Consider the following 25,133-nt stretch of genomic DNA (forward strand, 5'->3'; position numbering starts at 1 on the left):
AGCTCTGGGAGGGGTAGTTGGAGGGGTGGAAGAAGCAATAAAACAAGCAAGAAAGCAAAAGAACTGATGAACACACACAACAGTGTGTTCATTGTGGGGGAAGGGGAGTGGGTGGAGGTGGAAGAGGGTATAGGGGGTGATACAAGGTGATGGAAAAATAAAAAAGATAAAAATAAACTTAAAAAATTAAACAAAAAAGCTTTACCTGAGGTAACAAAATAAGGACTACAAAAAGCATTTTCAAAGTTTCAAATGTGCTAGTAGAAAGATTTTAACCTATGGCAAAAACTAAAAAATAAAAATAGTTTAAGGGTTCAAGGGTATGGATCTGGTCCTGACCAGCATGGCTCAGTGGACTGGGCATTATCCTGAAGAGCAAAAGGTTGCTGGTTTGATTCCTGGTCAGGGCATATGCCTGGGCTGCAGGTTCAGTCCCAGATTGGGATGTATGCAAGAGGCAACTGATCGATGTTTCTCTCCCTTTCTTTCTCTTTCCCTTCCCCTCTCACTAAAAATAAATAAATAAAATCTTTATATAAAAAAACCCTGAGGATCTGATGCATTAACTGATGCACTAACTTGAGCTAGTACAAATAAATTGCTGCTTATAAAACAAAATTAAAAATAAATACAAATATATGTTAAATTGAAAAATAATCAAGAAATAAATTTACATTAGTGACATTTTAAAACCCAAACAGTCAACACAGAAAAATGAATAAGGAAATGCTATAAAAGTTAACAGTGATTATCTGAATTGTAGGAATATATATTAACCTTTTTGTCTCTCCTTTCCTTGTTTCTCACAAATTTGCCATAGTATACATTAGTGACATTTTAGAATAATCAAAGTACTTTTTAAAAAGCTAACAGGCTAAGTATCTAAATAGCAGAAAAAGACCAAAGAAAATGAAAACCAAGAATGAGAAATAGAAACAATGACTGACAATGAAAACACTTCTCATAAAAATTGTTATCAGCTACTTGCTTATATATGATCACACAATGGTTTTCCAGAGTTGCATTTGTTGTGATTTCAATTTTTTCCCTAAATATTATTTTTGGAAACAAAGTTTTTTTAAAAAACCCTTAGAGAATATTTCTTACATGTTAAGAATAGCATATGGAAGTTTCAAAGAGAAGGGTGAAAACTTCTAACACAGAAGAGAGAAACAGGAAAGAGAATATGAAGCAAGGCAAACTTACCTAAAACACTGTCAAGGAAAAACACTTAGTCACAACATTAGCGACCACTCAGACACAGAATATAAATATAAACAAAAAAATGTCAAAAGAAAGCAAGAAGTGGGATATGAGGTGTATTCAAACTATATTAAGATTTTACATATATACATACACATAAACAATATTTAATAAGAACAAAAACTTTATTAAAGAAACAAAGACAAAGAAATAAGACATGACTAAGTCTTATTTCCCAAAAACTTTGGGAAATAACATGACAAAGTCTATCTCCATTGTTTTTATGAGAATGCATACAATTTTCAAAAAAGCCAATTAAAAAAAAGCTGGAAAAGTAGAATATTCTAGAAATAGTCTTAGAAATAATGGCAAATTCATGAACACAGAGATCTGTAAAGAGCTAAATTATGTGGACAGCCAAATAAGTACAGCTTAGAATGGCATTTATGTCACCAATAACCAATCTTTTCAAAATGAGGTTCATCATTACTTCAGAACATTCATAATTACATGAACCTTCATAAGCATTGTACAGCCTAACAGAAGAAAAGATTTTTCATTTCCAAAGTCTGGTGCTACTACTATGAATCAGAAAACAAACAAAATCCCCAAAACAACAAAAAACAACTGATTTTCTAAAGTATGTGCCAATGACAGTAATTTTTTGTCACAAATGGCAAGGCTGCTGGGAGATGGTACTGACTGTACATAGTGTTATACTGAAGCACTGAAACAAGTTAAAGAAAACAATATACTGTTCAGGAATAATATAAAGGCCCTGTTTCTATCAGATAAGGAATATTTTTAAAAACATGGGTTTTATTGTGTTTCTTTGTATTTGGTTGCTCTGTTTCTATAGCAAGTGTAATACCAATGACTCTTATCAATGACTGAGAAAAGAAATTGTAACTTCCCCCCTCTGCAGCCCTAGCACTTCAGAGGCCAACACTTAAATAATATATGCTCCATCAATAAACAATAATCACAAAACCAGTTAGGTCAAAATTCATCCACTGACAATGAAGGTAATGTAAGAGTTCTCTATTATTTTTCTTTAAATACAAGTATCTACACACACAATTATAAATGACTGTAACATATAGGCACATGCGCGCGCACACACACACACACACACACACACACACACACACACACCCCCCCCCCGAAAGGTTTCTAGCAGTTTCGGCAGAAATAAATCCTTATCTGAACTAATGCAGAATGAAATGTCTTCCAACGGGGTTTTCACCTAGTGCTTCACAAAAGCATAAGTTAGTATCTGTGCTTTCCTCCATCACGTCCTACATTTCCTCCACCATCATGTCCTACATCAATGACACTTAAGGGTTATTAGAAGTCTACAAAATCATCAGCAAAGCAGAGCAAAAAGCAATGTTAAGGTCATAAGTCAGAATAACTAAAATTAAATTTAAAAACCAATTTCATTGACAACACTGTCAAAAACAGATTTATGGACATCTATACTAAAACCCAGAAAACACGGCTATAAGAGATTAAGGAAAGTCTACATAAATACAGAGATATCACTGATGAACAGGAATTAAGATGTCAGTTCACACCACATTACAAATTCAACATGTTCCCAATCATACTCTGCTAGTTTTTAATTTTTTAAAAAATTTATTGCTCTGACTGGTGGGGCTCGGTTGGTTGGGCATCGTCTTGCAGAGTGAAAGGTCATGGGTTTGATTCTAGGTCAGGTCACATGCCTGGGTTGTGGGCCTGGTCACCAGTTGGAGTGTGTGCAAGAGGCAATTGGTCAATGTTTCTCTCCTTTTCTTTCTCCCTCCCTTACCCTCTCTGTAAAAATAAATTAAAAAATTTTAAAAAAAAGAAATTGTATTAATTTTAGAGAGAAAGAGAGAAAAAAAGATATCAGTCTGTTGTTCCACTGATTCATACATTTGTTGGTTGATTCCTGTATGTGCCCTGACCCTGCAGCCTTGGCCTATTGGGATAGAAACTCAAAGCAACTAAGCTACCTGGCCAGGATCCTGCTATTTTTTTCAAACAAGTTAATTCCAAAATAGACATAAAAATGCAATAATACATGTGGATGTATGATAAATCTACAGTTTTACTCCTTGCTTTTTTTTTTACTTAATATAACCTATATATTCTTGACAAGAAAATTCCATTAACACACATGTGAGAAGAAAAGTACAATCTTTAAGTATCTCTTCTAAAGTCTATTCCGCCGAGCTGAACCAAATTCAAACACTGAGGCAAATTTTTTTTTTAATTTCAACATCTCTGTAAAGAAATTAATATCTGATCAGTTCTTTATTAATGGAGAATAGATTCTGCTAACCAGTGAAATATTTCCTCTTTGGTGATCCCTACTACCACCTAAATGACAACTTCTTTTTTTTCTTCTTCTTCTTTATTGTGAACTTTTTATTTATTTTTATATTTTTTAAAGCAACTTAACTCTGCCTTTGGCTCCAAGTGATCCAAGAGGCCCCACCATAATTTCTTTTATGTAAATCTTGCTGACCATTCTGTCTGTACCTACAGCAAGAACTGGAAATCTACTTGCCATGAGAACCAACCACAACTATGGGCCTCAGTCTTTAACCAATAATTTGGTTTCATTCGCTCACTGATCGAAAAAGCCAGGAGCAACCCAGTGTGTCCAGGAGGTCTGAGGGTTTGAGCGGACCCAAAGATACTCGTAAAACGACACTGCTGCTGCAGTCTAGTCTGAAAGCTAAGCTACATGTACTCAGAGAGGAAACGTGTTTCAGTGAACGGCACAGGCTTCATGTTGAAGTCCTAACTCCAGACTCCCATTTTCGGCTGTGATGGACTACCAAGAACTGCATTTTATCATTTGCCATAAAAAAAGGAGAAAATGACATAGTACATGAAACAATTGCTTTGGGAAACAGGCAACGAAAGACTAGAGGAAGGAAAACAAATGAGATAACCTTTAACAGTCACCCTCGCTTTCTGCCTGGAAACAATTTCCAGACTGAGTCTAAGGAGGGGTAATTCAAACAGAGTCAGGCTAGCCAAATTGAGGAGATAGAGATGAGAGCACGGAAGGCTAAGGCAGCTGGACGTTTCAGGGCAGATTTCTGACAAGGAAAGGCCAATGATGAAAAAAAGCTCTAGAAATCTGCATAAGGGCGGCTCTGAGTCTGGTAAGTACTAAGTTATACATCCATATTGTGAAATTTCACAAGGATGGCCAGGCAATGAAACAAAAGCTAAACAACATCCGAAGCACACACAGAGTTGGAGGACATTCAAGCTCCCACCAGTATGAAAGAAAAGCCCTCCCTGGGGCATCTACTGGGGCATCAGCTGGGATTCCCAAGGGGGTCAAGTCCTAGTAGTTAAGGAACCATCCCTGGTGTGAATGCTACCCTGGATCTTTCCTAAGGAGCTTTTAAAAAACCTTGATAGTCACCCAAAAGTCCAAGATTTTTACCAAATCAAAGTCCAACACTCTTTAAAGGAAGATAACAAAAGCAACATCTAGCCACTTAGCAATGTAACACAATATTACATCAAAAAATTACTGGACTACTTGCCAAGAGGCAAAATGTCTCTTTAATAGGAAAAAAACTGTCAACAAAACAGACTCAGAAATGACAGAAAAAAATGAAACTACTAACAGCTATTATAGCTATTATAACTATGTACAAGTATTTAAAGGAAAACATGTATATAATGACAAAAGAAATGGACAATGCAAAAAAGAACAAAAGGGAACTCGTAGAGATAAAAATGTAATATCTAAGGTAAACATTTTATTAGATAGGATTAGCAGCTTATTAGACCTACGTTAGAAAAGACAAAGACTGTATGATCTCACCTATAACTGAAATCTAATGAACAAAACAAACAAATGAGCAAAATAGAAACCAGAGACGTGGAAAGAAGGAACAAACTGACAGTGACCAGAGGGGAGGGAGGAGAGGGAAAACGGGGGAAAGGAGAAGGGTCCAGTCAAGGAACATGTATAAAGGACCCATGGTAATGGGCAACAGTGTGGGGACTGACTGAGGGAAGAGGGGCAGGGAGAGCAATGGAGCAAAAACTGGGACAACTGTAATGAAACATAAATTAATTATATAAATTAATATATGTGTATGTAAAAAAATCAGTGAACTCTTGAAATAAAAGTATAGCTAATAAGATATAAAAATAGCAAAATGAAATACTAAAAAAAGGCAAGAAAAGAGGAATAAAGAAACAGAGAAGAGACTGGATAAACATAGATCAAAATGATAGATTTAAATTCAACTACAGTAGGTAATGCCTAAGACAGTCCCTAGTGATCCCTACCTTCTGGTATTTACCGCCTTTTAGAATGTTCTCCCGTTGAGTAATTTGTTTCTAATCAATAAAATTGGCCGATGTTCAGAAAACTTTACTTTGTCTTGCCAGCAGACTTTTTCTTGCTGGCTTTGCTCAAGTCAGCCTCCACATTGGAGAGCGCCCTGTGCCCCTGCTCCCTGCACTGTGACAAGGAACTCAGTGTCCAACATCCCTTAAGGAACCGAACCTTACCAAGAACAATGTAAGTTTAGAAGTAGATCCTTCCACAGTGGAACCTCTGGATGAAACTCCAGCCTTGGCTGACACAAATGCAAGCTTGCAAGAAACCTTGTGGCACAAGTACCCTCTATCAGGGGTGTCCAAACTTTTGGCATCTCTTGGCCACATTGGAAGAAGAATTGTCTTGGGCTACAAACTAAATATACAAGCACTAATGAAAACTGGCGGAAAAAAAAAGGTTTTCAGTAAACTTATGATTTTGTGTTGGGCCGCATGACGGACACCCCTGCAAGCCATGCTTGAACTCCAGAAATTGTGAGGTGATACATGCGTCTGTGTTAAGATGCTAAAGGTGTACTTGTTACACAGAAATAGATAACCAGAGCACCAGACAAAACAATAATGACCTTACAATTGAAAGACAGAGATTTTCAGACTAGTTTCAAAAAACAATGATCCAGGTCTATGATTTCTAAATAAAACGTACTTTTATATAAAGGTACAGATGGGTTAAAGATGAAAGCTGGGAAAAGATTTATCATGCAATGCTAATAAACGTAAGAAACTTAGAAGGGTTATATCACTATCAAACAAAGATGACTTTAGCAGAAGAATCATTACCAAGGACAGAGGAACATTTTATAGTGTAAAGGGCTCACTTCATCAAGAACACGTAACAGAGCCTCAAAATACAGGAAGGAAAAAACAATATTGAAAGGAGAAACGTGCAAATCTAATAGTAGTTGAGGTTTTCAACATACCTCTAAGTCTTTGATAGAACAAGTAAAAAGAAAACAGTGAAGATATATAAGACTTGAACAACTTTATAAGCCAACTAGACCTAACTAACATTTACCTCATACTTAAGGGTACATGAAACATTCATGGTCATTTATGAAAGGTACACATTTTCATGAGAAGTTTTGAATAGTTTTAGTGTAATAGGAGAATAAAACAAAAATCAAAGTACAGCTGACCCTTCAACAATGTGGGGGCAGGGATTCTGAATCCTATGCAGCTGGAATTTACATATAACTTAAGCTGGCCCTTTGTATCTGTGGGTTTCCAACAGAGGATCAGGAATTTTGATAGATGGTTGGTTCAATCATGATGTTAAACCTGGGGACACAGCCAGCCAACTACACATTTTTTGGAAAAAAAAAAAAAAAAATCAACGTATGGTGGACCCGCACATGATGGACTTGAAACCTGTGTTGTTCAAGGGCCGAATGTACTGTCTAAAACCACTAAAATCCAAAATTTACAGATTTAGGAATAAGTTCTTGAATTGCTTTAAGTTTTACTTTGTTCAGTCCTAACTTGATCTGACTGGAGTTAAGTTTAAACTTCTTTATCTGGAAAACTCTCAAAATTATAATATTTGGGTATCCAAATAAAGTCTTCAATTTTAAAGTTGTAAGCATTTTGTTTCTGTTGAGAGTTCAGAAAGCATTCAGCAATCAATCAGTCAGCTACTCTGCTTCTATGCACAAACAAACAAGCACACAATGATGCAACCAGAGATTTCACTGGTTTATCGGTGAGTCGCTATTTAACTAAATTCCATTTAGTTGAAAACTGAAAAGACTAGCTAATAGAAATACACAGCAAGGGATAAAAAATCTATGCTAGAAGAGTAGATTGTTAGAAAAGTAAGGCCTTCTCATATTAAGAGCATGCCTAGTTTTTAAATATCCCTTTGCACTCTTGGCCTGAGAAAACAGTAACATAAACATTTATATTGTTTTCATCATATATATTTTATACCTCACTCAAGAGCCACACAATTTCTCATACATTCAATAACTACTTGTGATCAATTACTAAGGAACTTATTATTTCACATTTGTAACTAAGAAATCTCTGAAACATCCTGGTTTTCTGACAGGATGTTAAAAAATATGTAATAAAACAAGTTTTATTTTTACTACTAATTTTGAGAGGCTTGGCTGAGATCATACGTCAACTTACTTGCCTGTGTCCTATTTTTAATTTGTTCAAAATGTATTACAATCTTACAACAGAATGAGATATCAAGTCATCAGAAATTTTTCATTGTGAAGATCTCTTTCATTTAATAGGACTCACTGAAAAGGAACATGCGAAGAAGGAAACAAACCATACAAAATCCTCAATAAATCTGACTCTTCAAATAAGGAACACGATTCACCTCTGGAACTTCATACATGCCACTCACAAGACTTCAGACTCAGACAACCATGAGGCTGCAGCATGTAAGGCCAACTATAAACCAAATAAGCCCTAACTACCCATTACCTTCAGTTGTCCAGGCTCCAAATCTCTTGGGTTGTGTCCTTCTCATTTATTTTTAGGAGTGTATTCTTTTTTAAAAGAAATATATAATAATACACAGTAAAATATTTTTAGAGGATTCAGATGAACTGAAAAACAACTTAGGATCTGCCCCCAGTCCCGGTAAGCTGAAACCCTCATCTAAACAACTGCCATCACACCAGGACTTCATAGAATATTCTAAACAATAGAACTGTTTCTGTTTTTACATATAACAAAGCCAGTGCAAAACAAGTGATCATATACATATTTTAATGTATGTTTTTTAAAAGATCATTTCTGAATTTAGTCAATTTTGGAGGGTTAATAAAAAATTAATTTAGATATGGTTATGACATAGATTTCCTCGAATGAAAAAGAAAAAGAACTTAAAAGACAATTCAGAATAAAAAATTTCTCAACATAGTAACTGTTTTATGACTTCAAAATACCAAAAGTCTTCGGTATAGTACTTATCATATACATCAAATGCCTTAAAAAAGTCTCAGCAACCATATCCACTATCTTAATCTCTTCAGAACAAGCACATAAGGAGAAAAATCTTTAAATTAGTCCTAGATGACGGAGGGTTTGTTTAGGAGTTTACCAAATGGAATGACCCTGCTGGAATTCCCTCAAGCAGCCTGTGAAAATGTCAGAACAGAGTCTGTTTTGGAGGTCATAGTCCCTAGGGAGCGCTGAGTTTTGGCCTGTTTGTCTTTTCACAGGCTTTAATATTTGAAAACCATTCCTTGTAGACACTGACTGATGCCCAGGGAATGCTAGGATTGTGGGAACTGGCAGTACCAACAAGAGAGACAAACTTCATGGGAAATCAGTGCCTATTACATTTGCCCTCTCGGCTCTCATCAGATAAGTGGCTCTTCAAATGTTATAAAGGTACACAGTAGGACATTTAAACTGCAAGTCACTCTAACATCTTTAAAAAGAAATACTCGTGGAAAATGGGAGCAAAAATTACTGGGACCATTGAAAGCAACACTAAGTTATCAAACACCATGGCAGAACCCTGAAAAACGATATTCACAGTATGAATTGAAATGTTGCATTCTGGAAATACAAACATGAATAAAAAATAGTTACAGTGAGCTAATTATTCGCCCATACTGTTCTAAATACTTGACTTACATGAACTCAATTTAATCCTCATAGCAACTCTAAGAAGTATGATCCCCATTTTGCAGATAAGGAGTTGAGGCAAAGGGAAGATAATTGATTTGTTTAAATTCACTTAACTAGTAATGTTGTAGCTGGAGTCCAAACTCACACAGGGTGGTGGCTCCAGAATCGGTCCTCTCCGCCGCAGTGCAGGCTGCCTCTTTCATGGAATGTTCATATCACGAATGCAGTGCTGAGTAACTGTAACATGTCCTACTAATGTGCTAGTTACTATAAATGCTTTATTTTATTTAACGCTCCCAATAACGCTGTGAGGTATATCTCACATGTCTCCTATTTACAGAGGAGAGATACAGGCTGTGTGTGACCCAACACCACACGTCTAATGCAGGGGAGCAGGTTCTAGGCTTGACTCTGCAGTTCTCTTTGTTTAAGACGGTGTTTTTCCCTCTCAGTTATCTGCAAGAACCATCTCTACATTAATTTTCTGTAGATAGCTGAAGGAATTACTTTCAAAAATCTATGTGTGCAACATTTTTATGAGAATATAGTACATTTGAATTGCCTATATTGTATTAGAGGCTTAAAATCTAAGAATTATTTTAAGGTAAGAGATGCAATGATCATTCAATAGATCTTTTCTAACAATAAAAAATATGCCTATTTCCACTCTTGAACTTTTTAATATGTTGAGAGAGGTGACTATTCTGATATGGCAAACTTTTCTTTTATATAATACATGATGTGGTTTGATCAAGCAGTCCAACTGATACTTCTTAACTGATATGTCGGGACCAAGGCTTCTGTCAAAGAGGGTCTCCTAGTTTGTAGCTATAAATCTCAAACCTGCAGAGTGCTGACAAATTCTAACATTTGTTAGCTTTTAAACTTAGCCTATCCTACAAGAACCAATGGCGAGTTGTAAATCAAACTTTTCACTTTTCTTTTTAGACCTTTATTAAACAGAGGTTGTATGTCAAAAATTTAGGTTGGTGAAACAGACACCCAACTGTTAACATTTTCTTAATGAAAGTAACAACATACATAATAAGAAAATAATGTGAATAATGCAACCTCAAAAGAAAAGGCTAAAATACTGTCTTTTAACTGATAGCTGAATGCTATTATAAAAATGTTAACACATACCTGCCAACCCTTGAAAACCATAAGTAGAAAAATAATGCATATTCTAAATTTAAATATTGTACATTAGATACATTATTTTTAGAATAACTCAAATTAATCAACTTCTCTTTCCTTTTCAATATGGTGGAAAGTCTGACTAATCGCGCAAGCTCGAATGTGTGTTTAATTATACACCAGTGAGGAATGTATTAAACAGCGACATGACTGATTTCTGTCTACAGCAAATGCCATCAGTTAACTGAGACAGAAGTCATCTTCCGTCCTTTCCGTTTCTGCTGCCCAATGAAGAACACAAGGCAAAAGTGATGAGATATAAGAACACACAATGTAACGAGGGAGGGCAGCCAGAGGAAGACACATGGGCTGAAAACTACCACCACATGGATATTACGAAAAGCACACCGTGACACAGAGAGCATCTGAGACTTACCCATGCTCACAGACTGAGTCAGCAGAGGAGACTGGAGTCCTGACTCCCCAAAGACTACACTTCCTGTTAATAATAGTGAGGGCAGCAGGTGAGGGTAGCCAACAGTATAGATTAATTTAAAGGGGTTAGAAACATACTGGGTATGATACTTATTACTTAGTCTGGGTGATTATTAACTACAAACCCAAGAGCAAATTCCAGTACATTTGTTATTCCAACATATTTATCTTGTTGCCTTCTGCCACAATACTACTTTCTAAAAATAAAATAACAGAAGAATAGAAATAGTCATGGATCGCTTTTTTTCCAGTACACTCCCTACATTTATTAGGCTTTTACAGGACCCAGTATCTATCCTTTCGCTTCCTTTTTAGCTAATGAGGTGACTATGATTGGGTTAGATGACAGACCTAAGTAAAGAGTATAGGCAGGCAGACTGCCTGTAGTCAGGCAGACTGACTTAATTTTAACAAAGTCTCTTAGCCCAGCACAGGGTCTAATTCAGTAATTCAACTACAAATTAACTATTCAATTCCAAGTAGCCCTAAGGTGCTAAGGGATTATAGCTGAGTAATATTTAATAACTACTTATTTATATTAGGTTGGCCAAAAAGTCTGACTTTTTTCTATACGATGGCTCTAGTAGCACTTAGTTGTCTTTAGCTTCATTTGAAACAATCTTGTATTGTGACAGGTGTCGTATCAGCATGCATTAAAAAAAAACCCCATCAAAATTGGTGAATTTTGGTGTAGCCATTTTAATATTGAAGATGGAAGAAAATAAGCAAAATTTTTGGCATATTATGCTTTATTATTTCAAGAAAGGTAAAAATGCAACTGAAATGCCAAAAAAGATTTGTGTAGTGTATGGAGAAGGTGCTGTGACTGAACAAACACGTCAAAAGTGGTTGCAAAGTTTCGTGTTGGAGGTTTCTTGCTGGATGATGCTCCGTGTCGGGATATACCAGTCGAAGTTGATAGCAATCAAATTGAGACAGTAATTGAGAACAATCAACATTACACCATGTGGGAGACAGCTGACATTCTCAAAATATCCAAATCAATGAAGTCACTGTTGAAAATGTAAACTGTCTTTTATTTTATGGAAAAGACTACAGAGAATTTTTGGCCAACCCAATACTTTATATATTACCTTTTAAAATTGCTCCTCAAGAAACAGGAGACTACTGAATAATAATAAATTAGCTTAATAAATAATAAATTAGTTTCTGTTTATTCACTGGCCCAATGTCTAATATAAATCATATATGGGCTCCAGTTTTACAAAAATTATCTCAAATAATCTATGTAAGAAATAATGTACTTCTATGAGTAGTAACTAGAAAAGCTTTGTAAAAATTTTAGACTTTTATAAATTTAAGATAACGTGGTCTCATGCTGGAGGAACTGTGAATAACTACATTTTTAATCTAACTTTTAATATAAATATGTTAACTGCTGACACTCTAAGGGAATTTCTGCGAGAGGATACAATTTAAAGACTGAATAAATAACTCGAAATGAGGCTTCAGGGTGTTACATAACTGGGGCTTATGGTCTTGCTGATGCACTTTTGAAACTGTAAGCTTCATCTACCCCCTCAGCAATAACAGAAGCACTCCTGTGTTAGACTTCTGAACATGCCAGCTACTAACGGAAGACTGTAAATTAATGCTTACCCCCCTCCCTCCCTCCCTCCATCAACACACACACATACTGCTTGGGTATGTTCAGCAATGCAATGAAGCAAACTAAATCCTCAGTAACGCAAAACTCTCTAAATAAGAAACCCAGAGTACAAAAAAAAAAAAGGTGGACAGGGTTAAAGGTGCTTGTTTACATTGTGAAACAAAACATGCTATTTAATAGCAGACTTTATATAAAGCCCATTGTGAAGGACAGCACCTCACCTTTAAGCTACTTATATGGCTTCTTTTCCATCTGGAAAGGGTTCAAGAGACTGTCACAGACAAAAACAATATGAGAGCTGCCACAATTAATCAAGAATTTCATTTGCCATTGTTAGGAGGTTCACAGATGACTTTTAAACTTTGTAATTGTGGCTGGTATAAGTAAGTCCTAAAGCCAAATTTTCAAAAAATATTGAAAATTTAAAAAGTTATATTTAAGGAGTACATATTTCTCTTCTAAGTCTAAATATTCTTAACTCCTAAAAACAAAAAGAAATTATCTAAATGTATCAGAATATTTTTACCTTAAAGAATTATTTTAAATATTCAAGCTCCTAAATATGTTAATAGTAAAGCCAATCACAAGACAATTTTGCAGAAAATTATTCATTTCTACTGCCTCCAGCTGTAAAAAGGGAAAGCAAAAATCCATAGTTCCCTGCCTTGGCTATTTACCCTCTAATTATTTCTCTCCCATTAAGGACACTATGAGAATTTTATGCCTGGCTGTTTGCTCCAGAGAAAAATAGTTACATTTTCTCTTTCCCTGACCAACCTCCATTAGGCCACACCAGCTCCTGGACATTCTAAAGAGCAGGGCTGTGCTCAAGACACACTCATCACTTTTGTACATTCCCAAACACCAGGTCTGCCAGTAAGCCTAACAGGGTAATGAGTAGTGGGGAAATGTTTTCAAAGTAAAACACAAAGAGAACTGTGAAACAGTTCACAGTGAAAACACTGTAAACATGTGCCATTTATTTTCCATGGAACAAGAGGAGCAGACTTTTGGGTGTTTTTTTTTCTGGGTTCCATGGCAAGGCAAAATTTGTCTGATGGCAAATGGATTAACCCTGGTATTGGATCCAATACAAACAGCCACCTTGTGTTCCCTTGTGTGACAGCAGGCTTTTGAATAAATTATTTTCTCTCTAGTAAGTGATCATTTTGGAATAGAACAAGAGATGGTGTAAAACTGTTCAGTATAATGAATTCAATGGACAGAAATCTTAAGGAAAAAATTTCAAAATGGGACTATACAAAAACCTAACAACTGTAGTAACTAGTAATACCAACGTTTTGAGAATAACAAGTCTCTCCTCTTCAGTGAGGCCTAAAACATGCTGATGGTTTAATAGTAAATGCAGTTTCAAAAGGTCGGTTAACATAGGAAGAAGGGGCAAATGCTTATTCTCCATGCACTTGACACTACTACTTATGGCTGGCTGTGGTGTCTGTGGCCATGTTAACATGATTGAGTCTTATCTTCAGAGACATACCAAGAAGTACTGAAATACCGAACAGTTTTATAGAAGGGGAATCTATGTCAACTTATCCACTTACTGTAAGACACTACTGGCAATGACTTAAAAGCTTAAATTCACCAACCAGCATAGATTGGTCTTGCAAATGGCCTCATGAATGAGAAGCTGCTTCTTTGTCTCTTCTAGGTGTGGGCCTCAGCAAAGGGGTCGCAGCTCTTTCCAGCATGTTGTTTCCATCAACTTTGCCTTTCCCTCCTTTTACAAAACTATACTCACTTTATATCACCTGAGCTTTTCCTATTTAAACAATAAAAGAGCTAACTGTCCCCTTGACTGATTCCCCTTTTATTCTCACCATCTGAAGGAATGTTAATATTGAAACATGAAAATGAGTCTACTGTGTGTATGTCAAAACAAAGCTCAATATCCCAGTGTATGCATTGTCTTAGGAAAGGTACATTATTTATTTGTTTTTGTATATCTACTTTCTTTGATAAAGGATTCACTTGTCGAGAAGAGTTAGTTGCCTAAATGGCTGCCTTACTTTTGAAGTGCCACTAACTATACAACTATTTTGGCCACGTTCATGGGTAAAGGGAAATGCTAGCTTATCTTTACTAAACATTTTTCATGTTTACTCCAGTGGTGGAAATATTTTACCACTCCACTACTGCCAACATAAATATTAATTAAAAATAAGGGGAGATTTGCCCTAACCAGTGTGGCTCAGTTGGTTGGACATCGTTCTGCAAAGCAATGGGTTGCCAGTTTGCTTTCCAGTCTGGGAACGTGCCTGGATTGCAGGTTTGGTACCCAGCTGGGGCACATATGACAGGCAACCAGCCAATGTTTCTCTCTCACATCAATGTTTCTCTCCCTCTCTTTCTCCCTCCCTTTCCCGCTCTCTAAAAATAAATAAATAAAATCTTTAAAAAAATAAGGGGAGATCCTGGAATCATTACTTCAATGTCAACTTCATGTTCCTTGCAAAGTTTATATATAAACTATGTGGTGACATAATCCTTCTACATGCCGAGCCCAAACTGAAATATTTTCATTTACCCCGAAGAGAATTCTAAAGTGAAGTTTAAAAACTTAGGTATAACAATAAAACACAGTATGTTAGAAAATATCTAAATTTGATTACCTCAAAATAGCTAAACCATACTTTATATTAATTAATTTTGAGCTAACACCTACATTTTGTATATATGATTTAAACATGACATTAAGACCTAGAAAATGAAGAATAAGCTTGAAAAAATCATTAAACAAAGTTATGGTTCTGTTTACATATTATTTGATGTGGTTCTACTATACTCATATCAATGTATCAAAAATCCTAGATTTCTGATAGCTGTACAAGAATTCCATTTATGCTTTGTGATGTATATGCAAATTAAGCTAATATACCATAAACCTAAAATTAGTGTATGCCTAAATATAAGGTAAGGTTTTTAACTTCCTCAGTCACTTGTCAGAAAAAAGGAGATTCTCTCTTGTCAGAGTCTTTACACAATATCTCATATTATGAGATGCTCTTTCAGTTAGTTAATAATAAAAAAGGATTTGAGAAAAACGCATTAGCTATGGAAAACAATACAGAGGACCCTCAAAAAATTACAGATAGAGTTACCAAATGGCCCAGCAACCTCTCTTATGGATGTCTACTAAAAGAGAATCTGAACACATTTATTTGTAAAGATGTATGCACCCCTCTGTTCACTGCAGCACTATTTACAGTGGCCAACACACGGGGACAACAAGGTGTCCTTCTATAGACGACTAGATAAAGATGTGCTACATGTACACAATGGGATACTTCTCAGCCACAGAAAAGATGAAGTACTGCCATTTGCAATAACATGGTTCAATGCTGAGAATATCCTAAGTGAAATAAGCCAGATGGGGAAAAGTCAAGAATCATATGATTTCATTCGTATGTGCCATATAAAACTGAGAGCAAAGAAGACAAATAAATGAACAAAAACCCATGGATACAAACAACAGTATAGTGCTTACCAAAGAGAAACGGGGCTGAGGAAGAGGAGGTAAAGAGAAAAGGGGGTCAAATACATGGTGGTGGAAGGACATTTAATTTTTGGTGGTAAGCACACAACGCAATGTACAGGTCATGTATTATAGAATTGTACACTGTAACCTATGTAATTTTATTCACCAATGTCACCCCAATAAATTTAATGTAAATATTTTTTTAAATTTACTTCACTCAAAGCTGGTTTTAGGACATGTACAGATACATCTTAATAAAGTCAGAAAAAAAGAGGGAGGAAAAAATCAACACATTCATTATTCTTAGGTTAAAACAAAATTCAAAGTGTTGGATGTTGTTACAAAGACTTTCAAAACTGCTTTTAGAAAGTCATCAAAAACTATTCTCTCAGAAAGGACACAAGTTAACAGTTGGTAATTCTGGGGAAGTAACTGGGTAGTTAAGGGACCTACTTTTCACTGTGTACCCATTTGTACACTTCAATTTTAAACTGAGTGAATATACAATGTTACTACTCAAAAAAGAATTAAATTCAGAAACAGAAACTACATAAAATGTTGTAATCAATCAGAGGTCAAACATGAGTAATTACGAATTATGAATATACAACTATAGATTATGAATATACAACTGTAGAGATTATGAATATACAACTATAAGACACATACAAAAAAACAACAAACCCAGTTCCACTATTTTGTGAATGGTATTTGTAATTTATATGTAAAATCTTCAGTGTTAGATCATACATGTGTTCAAATACTGCTGTAACTCAAACAAAAGAGACAGAATGAAGATGCACCCTGGGTTTCCATACTAGACACATAATGCAAAGGGGTTCTACTGATGATAAAAACACAACAAAGACTGGTGGACAAAGTCTGAGCAAGATGATTTTATGAAATGCAAGTGGCTAAGGCAATCCTTCTATATTACTGTACTGCTTCATAAAATGTGACTTAAATACATATACCTAAATTAATAAATTAATACTTTATGATTTAATCTACATTTTTAAAAGTTTATAAGGGGAGATTACCTTATATTTGAGCTTATCTTATATTCAGGCATACATATTCAAGAGAAAAGAATGTGGTAAGTTGGATTGAGCAGATATCCATAAAGCAGAAACTTATTTACATAATTCAATTCTCTCCTCTACTACATACAAGAGAGGGACCCCACCAAAAAAATGGATTTTATTTATAAAAAACTCTGTACTTATTCTTACATGTTTAAACTTCAGTCACCTTCACAGTACTCTCCATTTGATGCAATACACCTATCAAGACGTTTTTTCCACTGCTCAAAACAGTTTTGAACTTGTGAATTTTGATGCCTTTTAGTGCTTCTGTCATTTTTTATTTCCCCTCTTCCACATCAGCAACACGTTTCTGAGGACTTTTTTCATTAGGTAAACAAACAAAAGTTGCTCGAGGTGAGAAGAAGTGAATGGTGGGGGCCACAGAGGTTATGCCATTTTGGGTCAAAAGCTGCTGAACACTCAGCGTGATGTGGGCAGGTACACTAGTAAATTACTCATCAAGAAATGGGCAAACACATTGAAAGTCTTCAAAACAAAAATTCTCTGAAGCCAAACACAGCCTCTCACAACAACATCAGCTGGCACATTGTTACTGATGGGTTCCTAGAACACTCACCTAGCAAGGGAAGCCTGTACTATAAGGGGCCTGCCCTCCAGAAGATAATTCCAGTTTTGGGGGGGGTTGCCCTTCATATGATCATTTTCTTGAGCAATTATATATAGGGCAATTTTATATCTGCTCAACTTTCTTTTGGCAGATACAAATTTGAACATTATCATACTGATCCAAGTGTACTGTGTAAATTTGATCACATTTTAATCATGTTTCATGAAGTGTGGTTCTTCTCTCTCAGCCACTAACATAAAGCTTGGCCTGTAATTGATAGAAGGTTCTAAGGTCATCAACCTGTCAACCACAGCTCATGAAGGCTTTGACAGCATCTTAGCCAAAATGCTGCTGTATACCAATTGAACTGCACAAGCATTGTGCCCAACAGCTAATATAAGACACAAGTATCAGATATCTTATCTGAAGGGAGAACAGTTACACTCCAAAGATGTGTACTAGAGAACTAAGAATAGTAACATACACCTTTTATCCATTTTCCTGAATAAGAAAGGCCAATATTGAAAAGAATTGGGACACAGAACCCAGAAAAATAAGTAATAAGATAGTACATATGGAAGTGTTCTACAGGGAAATATTTTTATTTCTTCTGGAATTTAAAAGAATATAAATTTCTGAATATAAGCCTCATCAGATCTGAGGAAAGCACAGTAAATCTGGTTGAAATTCTTAATTCTGTACTTTTCATATGTATACTTAAAGTGTTTGTAAATTTTAATATTTTATATTTATTAGTTTTTATATTTTAAGTATTAAGAATAAGTGTATATCATCTCTCTATATTCACTTATATTAAAAATTGGCAGTACGTGTTTTTTGGAAACTCTGGATGCCTCTGTGATCAAGGAACATTTCCTGAACAGACAGCAAATAAATAGAAATTATTCATTTTGTATACAAGGATGAGTCAGCCAAAGGTGGAAAATATGACCATTTCTAATACCTATTAATATAAAAATAAATAAAACACTCTTGCTTTCTTAGTGATCATTAAATTAGTGCAAATTTTACCAATTCTGAAGTTAAGCTGTAACACACTGGAGGTGGGGAAATTGGGAGGATAATCTATTTAAATCCACAATCTGTGTTCCCGAGAATCAGCACAGGATGTGACTTCCCAACACCATTCTAGCATGACATCTTCTGCTGGTATTCAAATGACTGAATCTAAAACTTATTTTCAAAGATAACGTTGCTACCAAAGATGCTGGGGAAATAATGGAAGAATGGGATGGAAAGTAAAATTCTGCTTGTTACTCAAAACTAACCCCTATGAGGTTCTCTCCTCTGTGATAGACTGTCAAATGCAACTGGCAAAACAAACAAACAAACAAACAAAAAAACTACTAAAGAGAACTCAATTAGGCTCACAAAGAGGTCAGTCTTTAAATCAAAATCCCCACTGCACGTGCTGAAGAACTTACCATTCTTCCTTTCATTCAGAGGGGGCAAGTACTGACTGGACTGCAAAGAAAGTTCCTGGAATTCGTGAGCAACAGCTTCACTTTGAGGACTTGGAGCGAGATGGGCTAAAGGTCCCAATTCATCCTCGGTGTCTAGTGTCCCTGTGTGATCCATTGTGCTCCAGCCACTGACAAGAGGGAGTACGAGACAACTCTTAAACGTGGTCTGTTGAAGAGTCTGTCAAAATAAAGAATGTGTTTAAGTATGTGGTACATTTATTTTTCTCAATTTGTACAAAAGTATTAAAACGGGATCACTTGGTTCTAGTTCATGTTCATTGTCGTGACAACTGGCCTTTCTGGACCTCAGATTCCTTGTACAACACACAGGAATATTTCCCATCTAAAAACTGTATAAATAAAAGCTGAAAGTATTTTGTACAATTTTTGTATAGTATCAAGAAAAGTTATAGCTATTGGTGTCATTACTTAAAGATTTTAATGTACCTTAAAATGGACAAAACTAATACTGATTAAAATAAAAAAACAGTCTTGCTTGAAAGTCTACCTTAATTGCTACAAACCAACCTGACTGACAGAAAAATTGGTATCAGAAGTGCCAAAGAAACACTTCTGGGGCTGAGTAAGTGGGCAGCGAGAAAACCATTATTGAAAGCTAGAAGGATGGTGGTCCATATTACACAGTGGCAAAACATTTAATAGAACTGTTGCCTGCTTAGTAGCATTTCATCTCACAGTTTGTTTTATGTAATCATCTACTGGTGGACATTTGAGTTGTTTACAGTCTTTGTCTATTAGAAATAAAGATACTATATGTATTCTTGTACAATTATTTAGATGGATACATAAATGGATATGCTTTCACTTCTCTTGGTTAAATACCTAGAAATGAAATGGCTGGATCATATGGCAGCTTTATGTTCAAATTTTAATGAAACTAACTTACTGTTTTCCTAAGTGGTTGTGCCATTTTGCACTTTACCAGCAGTGAATGAGAGTTCCACTTGTTCTACTTTCTAACTAACACTTGATTACGGTCAATCTTCCTTATCTTATTTATTTTAATGGGAGTGCAGTGGTATTTCATTATGGCTTTAATTTGCATTTCCATGATGATGCTGAGCATCTTTTAATGTGCTTATGTGCTGCTATCTGTATATCTTTGGTTAAGTATCTGATCAAGTATTTTCATTTTTAAAATTAGGTGGTTTCTTTTTTTATCATTATAAGAGTTCTTTACATATTCTGGACAAAAATCCTTTATCAGATATGTAGTTTGCAAATATTTTCTCCAAGTCAGGGGCTTACCATTCTATTCTCTTACTAGTGTTTTGTAAAGAACAGACAAGTTTTCAATTTAATTAAGTCCAATTTATTAATTTTTTTCTTTTATGGATCATGTTTTTAGTGTTATAGCTAAGAAAACTTTGATTAACCCAAGGTCACAAAGATTATCTCTTATGTTTTAGATATTTTATAGTTTTGTTTTACATTTAAGTCTATAATCCACTTTGGGTTAATTTTTATATATGCTGTGAGATCTGAATCAAAGGTTATGCTTTTGGGTTTGTTTGTTTGTTTGTTTGTTTGACATAAAGATATGTGATTGTCTCAGCACCATTTGTTGAAAAGGTTAAAACCTTTTCTTCACTAAATTGCCTTTGCACCTTTGTTGCAAGTCAACTGTCCATTTATACATGAATCGATTTCTTGATTCTGTATTTAGTTTCCAGAAAGGAGAGATTCACAAAGAAGGAACCTCTAAATTCTGTAAATAAACTCAGCCCAAGCTTCTGGCTAACCCCTAAATTAGGTACATGCAGGGCAGACTCCCAACAGCCCAAAAAGAACAGAACTGAGATGTCAGCTGGTGTTCACCAAGGAAAGATGGAGTTTGCAAAAGTGAGTTCTGCAAAGTTAACTGCCTGTTAAAGTAAAACAATACTCTTGAGAGGGAACCTTACTGAATACAGTTTCTTATAACTGTGCATCCAGAATGCCATATCCAACAAAAATACTCTTTAATAGTGAGGGCAAAATTGTCACCAGCAGACACATACATAGTACAAGAAATGCAAACAGAATTTCTTTGGGCTAAAGTGTAGTGTTATCAAAAACTTGGACCTTAACAGTGAAAAGCATCAGAAACAGTAAACATGTAGATAAATACCAAAGACTAGTTTTTCCTCTGCATTTCTTTAACATTATAGTCCAAAGTAAAAATTATAACATTGTTATGGGGTTTATAATATATATAAATACAGTATATATGGCCATTATAACAGAGGATGGTAGAGGGTTGATGGTATAACAACATTCTTACATTTCTTTACATTATATTAAAGAGTTGTAAAATTTTAACTTGAAGTAGACTGAGAAGGCTGTATACTATAATTCCTAGAACAACCATTAAAAATATACAAATGTTTTTAGCTAAAAAGCCAACAGGGGAATTAAAAGATATTTTAAAAATACTGAATTAACCTAAAAAGAAAGACTAGAGAAACAAAAAATAGGCAAAACAATAGACACAGTAAAATAATAGACCTAAATCCAACCTTATCAATAATTACATTAAATATGAATGAATTAAGAACTATTACTAAAAGACAGAGGTTGACAATGCATTTTTAAAAGCCTAACAATATATTACAATGAGTGACATACTTTAAACATGAAGAAATAAACAGGGTGAAAGTGAATGGACAGAAAAAGACAGGCCATGCAAACTAAAAGCCCAGGAAGGTTAACATCAAAAATACATGTTAGGTAAGTGAGTATACAAGTAAAATGACTTATTTTGCTAAGGAATATTAAGATATGACTTCTTCAATTTTTTCACAACTAAGAATTTTCTTTTCAAATTACTTATTAATTTAAAATAAAATACATTCCCAGCAAATTAATTCTAAGCTGTAAGTACCATAATGCCTTATAATGGCAAGATATACAAACTCTGACATTAGTGTTCATAATTTTGAAGATCCTTTATTTTATTTTTTATTTTTCGGTTCCAATGAAGCTTTTTTAAATTGTTGTTCTATTAGAGTTGTCCCAATTTTCCTCTGTTGCTCTCCCTGCCCTGCCCACCCACCACTCCCACAGTCCATCCCACCCTGTTGTCCATGTCCATGGGTCATTCATACTTGTTCTTTAACTAGGCTCTTCTTACGCAGTACATTTTAAAGTACGTATTTCCGTGCAACAGTATCTATTCTTCACATTGAATAATGTTTCCCAACCTATTATTCCTTGGCATTATGCTCACCTTAAACTCCCACACATCTCTTCAATTTAAGAAAATTATAAGCTAAAAAAATCTTTATAAAATGTAGCAAAAGGAAATGAATAAGTGTTAGTCTATTCAGAAATTCTACTACCAATTTGCAAACTATCACTTAATATCTTCTTAACTGCTCTTTCTTTTGAAATTGAAATCCAACATCAAACATAAAGAAACACTCTGTCCAATAATAGTCTCTATTTGAGATCTTTTTAAAAATAGCATTAGAACAAAATGTTTTACTGGATCATAATTTAGTCATTAAAGTAAAGCAATCAGTGTTAACAAACTGTGATAAAATATTAATTTGCCTATAACTGACAAAATAATATCAATGTAACATCTTACCTATCCCAGTAACATAACTTCATTCCAAAATGAAACCAATCAAACATTTATCCAACACCAGGTCAAAGTGCAGCACAATACCAGTAAGATCACCCTGGGATATGGCTTCTGTTCACCAAATACAAACCACTTCACTGCCAGACACTATGCTTAGAGACATAATATATAATATGGAAAGAAAAAAATAGGCATCCCGCTTTATTTGTTTATCTATTGATTCACTCATGTTTTTTCCCCCCTGAATGGAATCAAGGTGGCATCAATAATGACCTTATATTTAAAAAGATGTTAGGCTATTAACAGGCTAAGACAGTCCCAAAATTGGTGCTAACATTTGATTTCAGTCAAATGAAGTCCCAAGGCAAATCTCTTTCCACTGTACTTTTTTGCTTATGACTAATTTACATGAAAATATTAGTAAATAAAGTGATTCATAATCACTGTTATATTAACAATGCTAAATAATAAAGGAATTCAAAGAATATCAATATCAAACTACAGAAGCTTAATATACAATCAGCCAAATGCAAACAGGAGATCCAAACATACTAAAAAAATGTTTTAGCAACAACAAAACTCTTGTCTCTGGTCTTTAAAGCTCCCCTGATTTACAGATAGAAAAATACCTGCCTAATAGCCAGTAAAAATAAATTTCTAAATTAAAAAAACATAAAACTTGATTTAAAAGTTCAAAGACAAAAATTTTCCACACACACAAAGTAATTCCCCAATTAGATGAATATTTACAATTAAGTCCTATGATCAAACAAGTTGAAAATTCCGTATTTAATCTACTCTGGAGAAACAGGAGTTTGTGTCATTGGGTTGGGCAAACTACTGATGTCAACCCTGTGCTATTCTATGTTATCTGTTCTCCTTCCAAAGCTCCTGCTGACAATTTGTTCAACACTGTTAGAGTTCAAAATTTAATATATGAACAAACTCTTGTCAACTGTATACATAAAAACATTTTCTTAGTAATATATTGCTGCCCTGACTGGGTGGCTCAACTGGTTGGAGCATCATCCTGTACACCAAAAGGTTGTGGGTTTGATTCCCAGCCAGGGTGCATATCTAGTTTGCAGGACTGATCCCCGGTCGGGACACTTACAGGAGGCAACCAAGTGATGTTTCTCTCTCACATTAATGCTTCTGTCTGTCTGTCTCTCTCTCATCAATAAAATATATCCTTAGGTGAGGATTAAGACGTAAAAATATACTTCTGCACTATCTTCTAAAAATTTCTTAAGGATATCAACAATTCAGGATCGAATCTTTACATTTTTGAATAAATAACATTCACCTCCCAGTTTTAAAACTGAGGAGAAGAAGAACTGCAGAGATAAATAATTTATCCAAAGTGTTAAATTTTCCATGCAAAGTGTTTTTGTCCCCCTATATTTTTCTGATTTAATTGCCTGAATGTTCTCATTGAATAACAGAATATTTTAGATAAAAGATATCTTAGAAACAAGGTTTAGTATAAGCGCTTCTCAACCCTCCTCACAATATGATACTCACTTGAGGGGAAAAAATCCCTGATAGGTGGGGGCCCAGGGAGAGTAACTGCAGAGATTTTGATACAACTAACTGGTCTTGGGTAGAGTGATTCTAACATGTAGCCAGTGTTGAATAGGAGTCTGCAGTTGCAGGCACAGAAGTTTTTCTCATCCAAGTATAGTGGCATGAGCAGTTATCACCGAGTGTAGGGGCCAGTGTAAAAGGGCATGCATGACATGGGGGGTGAGAAGATAAGACTGGAGTGGTAAATTAAAGCACAACTGTAAAGGAATGTGGACTAATAACAGTGATATAATCAGATTGGTATTGTAGAATGATAATTGTGGCAGAGGCAGGTAAATGATAAAACTTCATGTTATGGGATGAAATGATAAAAACTTCATGGTGAGGGACTAAAGGGTTTACAGGAACAAGTATAAAGGACACATGGACAACAACTAAGGGGAGTGGAAATGGAAGGGAGGTGGGGAGTACTGGGGGGGGTGGGCTGGGATGGGAGTAAAAGACAAAACTGTACTTGAACAACAATTAAAATAAATAAACTTAAAAAGATAGAAATGCAAAAAAAGAATAAACTCAAATTAATATTTAAGAGGCAACATTTCAAGACTTCGTGACAGGCTCATTTGAAAGGTAGAGGAAAATAAAGAGCAGAGGTGGCTGAGGTGTTTGGATTGGGACAGTAGGGAGGCTGGAATGAGCGGTGGGGAAGATGAAAGTGAACTCGGAGAATCCGCAGGCCTCCTGGAGTGAGCTCTAAAAAAGGGTGTGACTGGAGAGATGGAGATTCAGTTTTTAGCAAGTCACTTAACTTCTCATGGACCCAATTTCCTAATTTAAAAAGTGGAAATGACAAATGAAAAGAAGTAAAGGGAAGAAGAGTTACTGCATTTCTACTCAGTTTGTCACTAAGCCTAGTTTATGCATTCCTTAATTTTGTCCTAATGACTGTACTGT

The 25,133-nt window shown here is 35.1% G+C and overlaps 1 protein-coding gene across 6 annotated transcripts in view; it reads right to left on the reverse strand.

Moving 5' to 3' along the window:
- Positions 1 to 25,133, reverse strand: part of MRTFB (myocardin related transcription factor B) — a 203,033-nt gene that overhangs the window by 112,175 nt on the left and 65,725 nt on the right. For all 6 annotated transcript variants that reach the window (XR_008392801.1, XM_037151233.2, XM_053672125.1 and 3 more), the window contains one exon: positions 19,025 to 19,241. Coding sequence is in view for 5 of the 6 variants with exons in the window: in XM_053672125.1 (XP_053528100.1) it covers positions 19,025 to 19,241 (217 nt within the window). In the remaining variant the exon portion in view is untranslated. The remainder of the gene's footprint in view (positions 1 to 19,024; positions 19,242 to 25,133) is intronic.

This window comes from Artibeus jamaicensis, unplaced genomic scaffold (genome assembly GCF_021234435.1).
Source record: "Artibeus jamaicensis isolate MK-2021 breed Jamaican fruit bat unplaced genomic scaffold, CSHL_Jam_final contig_729, whole genome shotgun sequence".
Taxonomy (NCBI): Eukaryota; Metazoa; Chordata; class Mammalia; order Chiroptera; family Phyllostomidae; genus Artibeus; species Artibeus jamaicensis.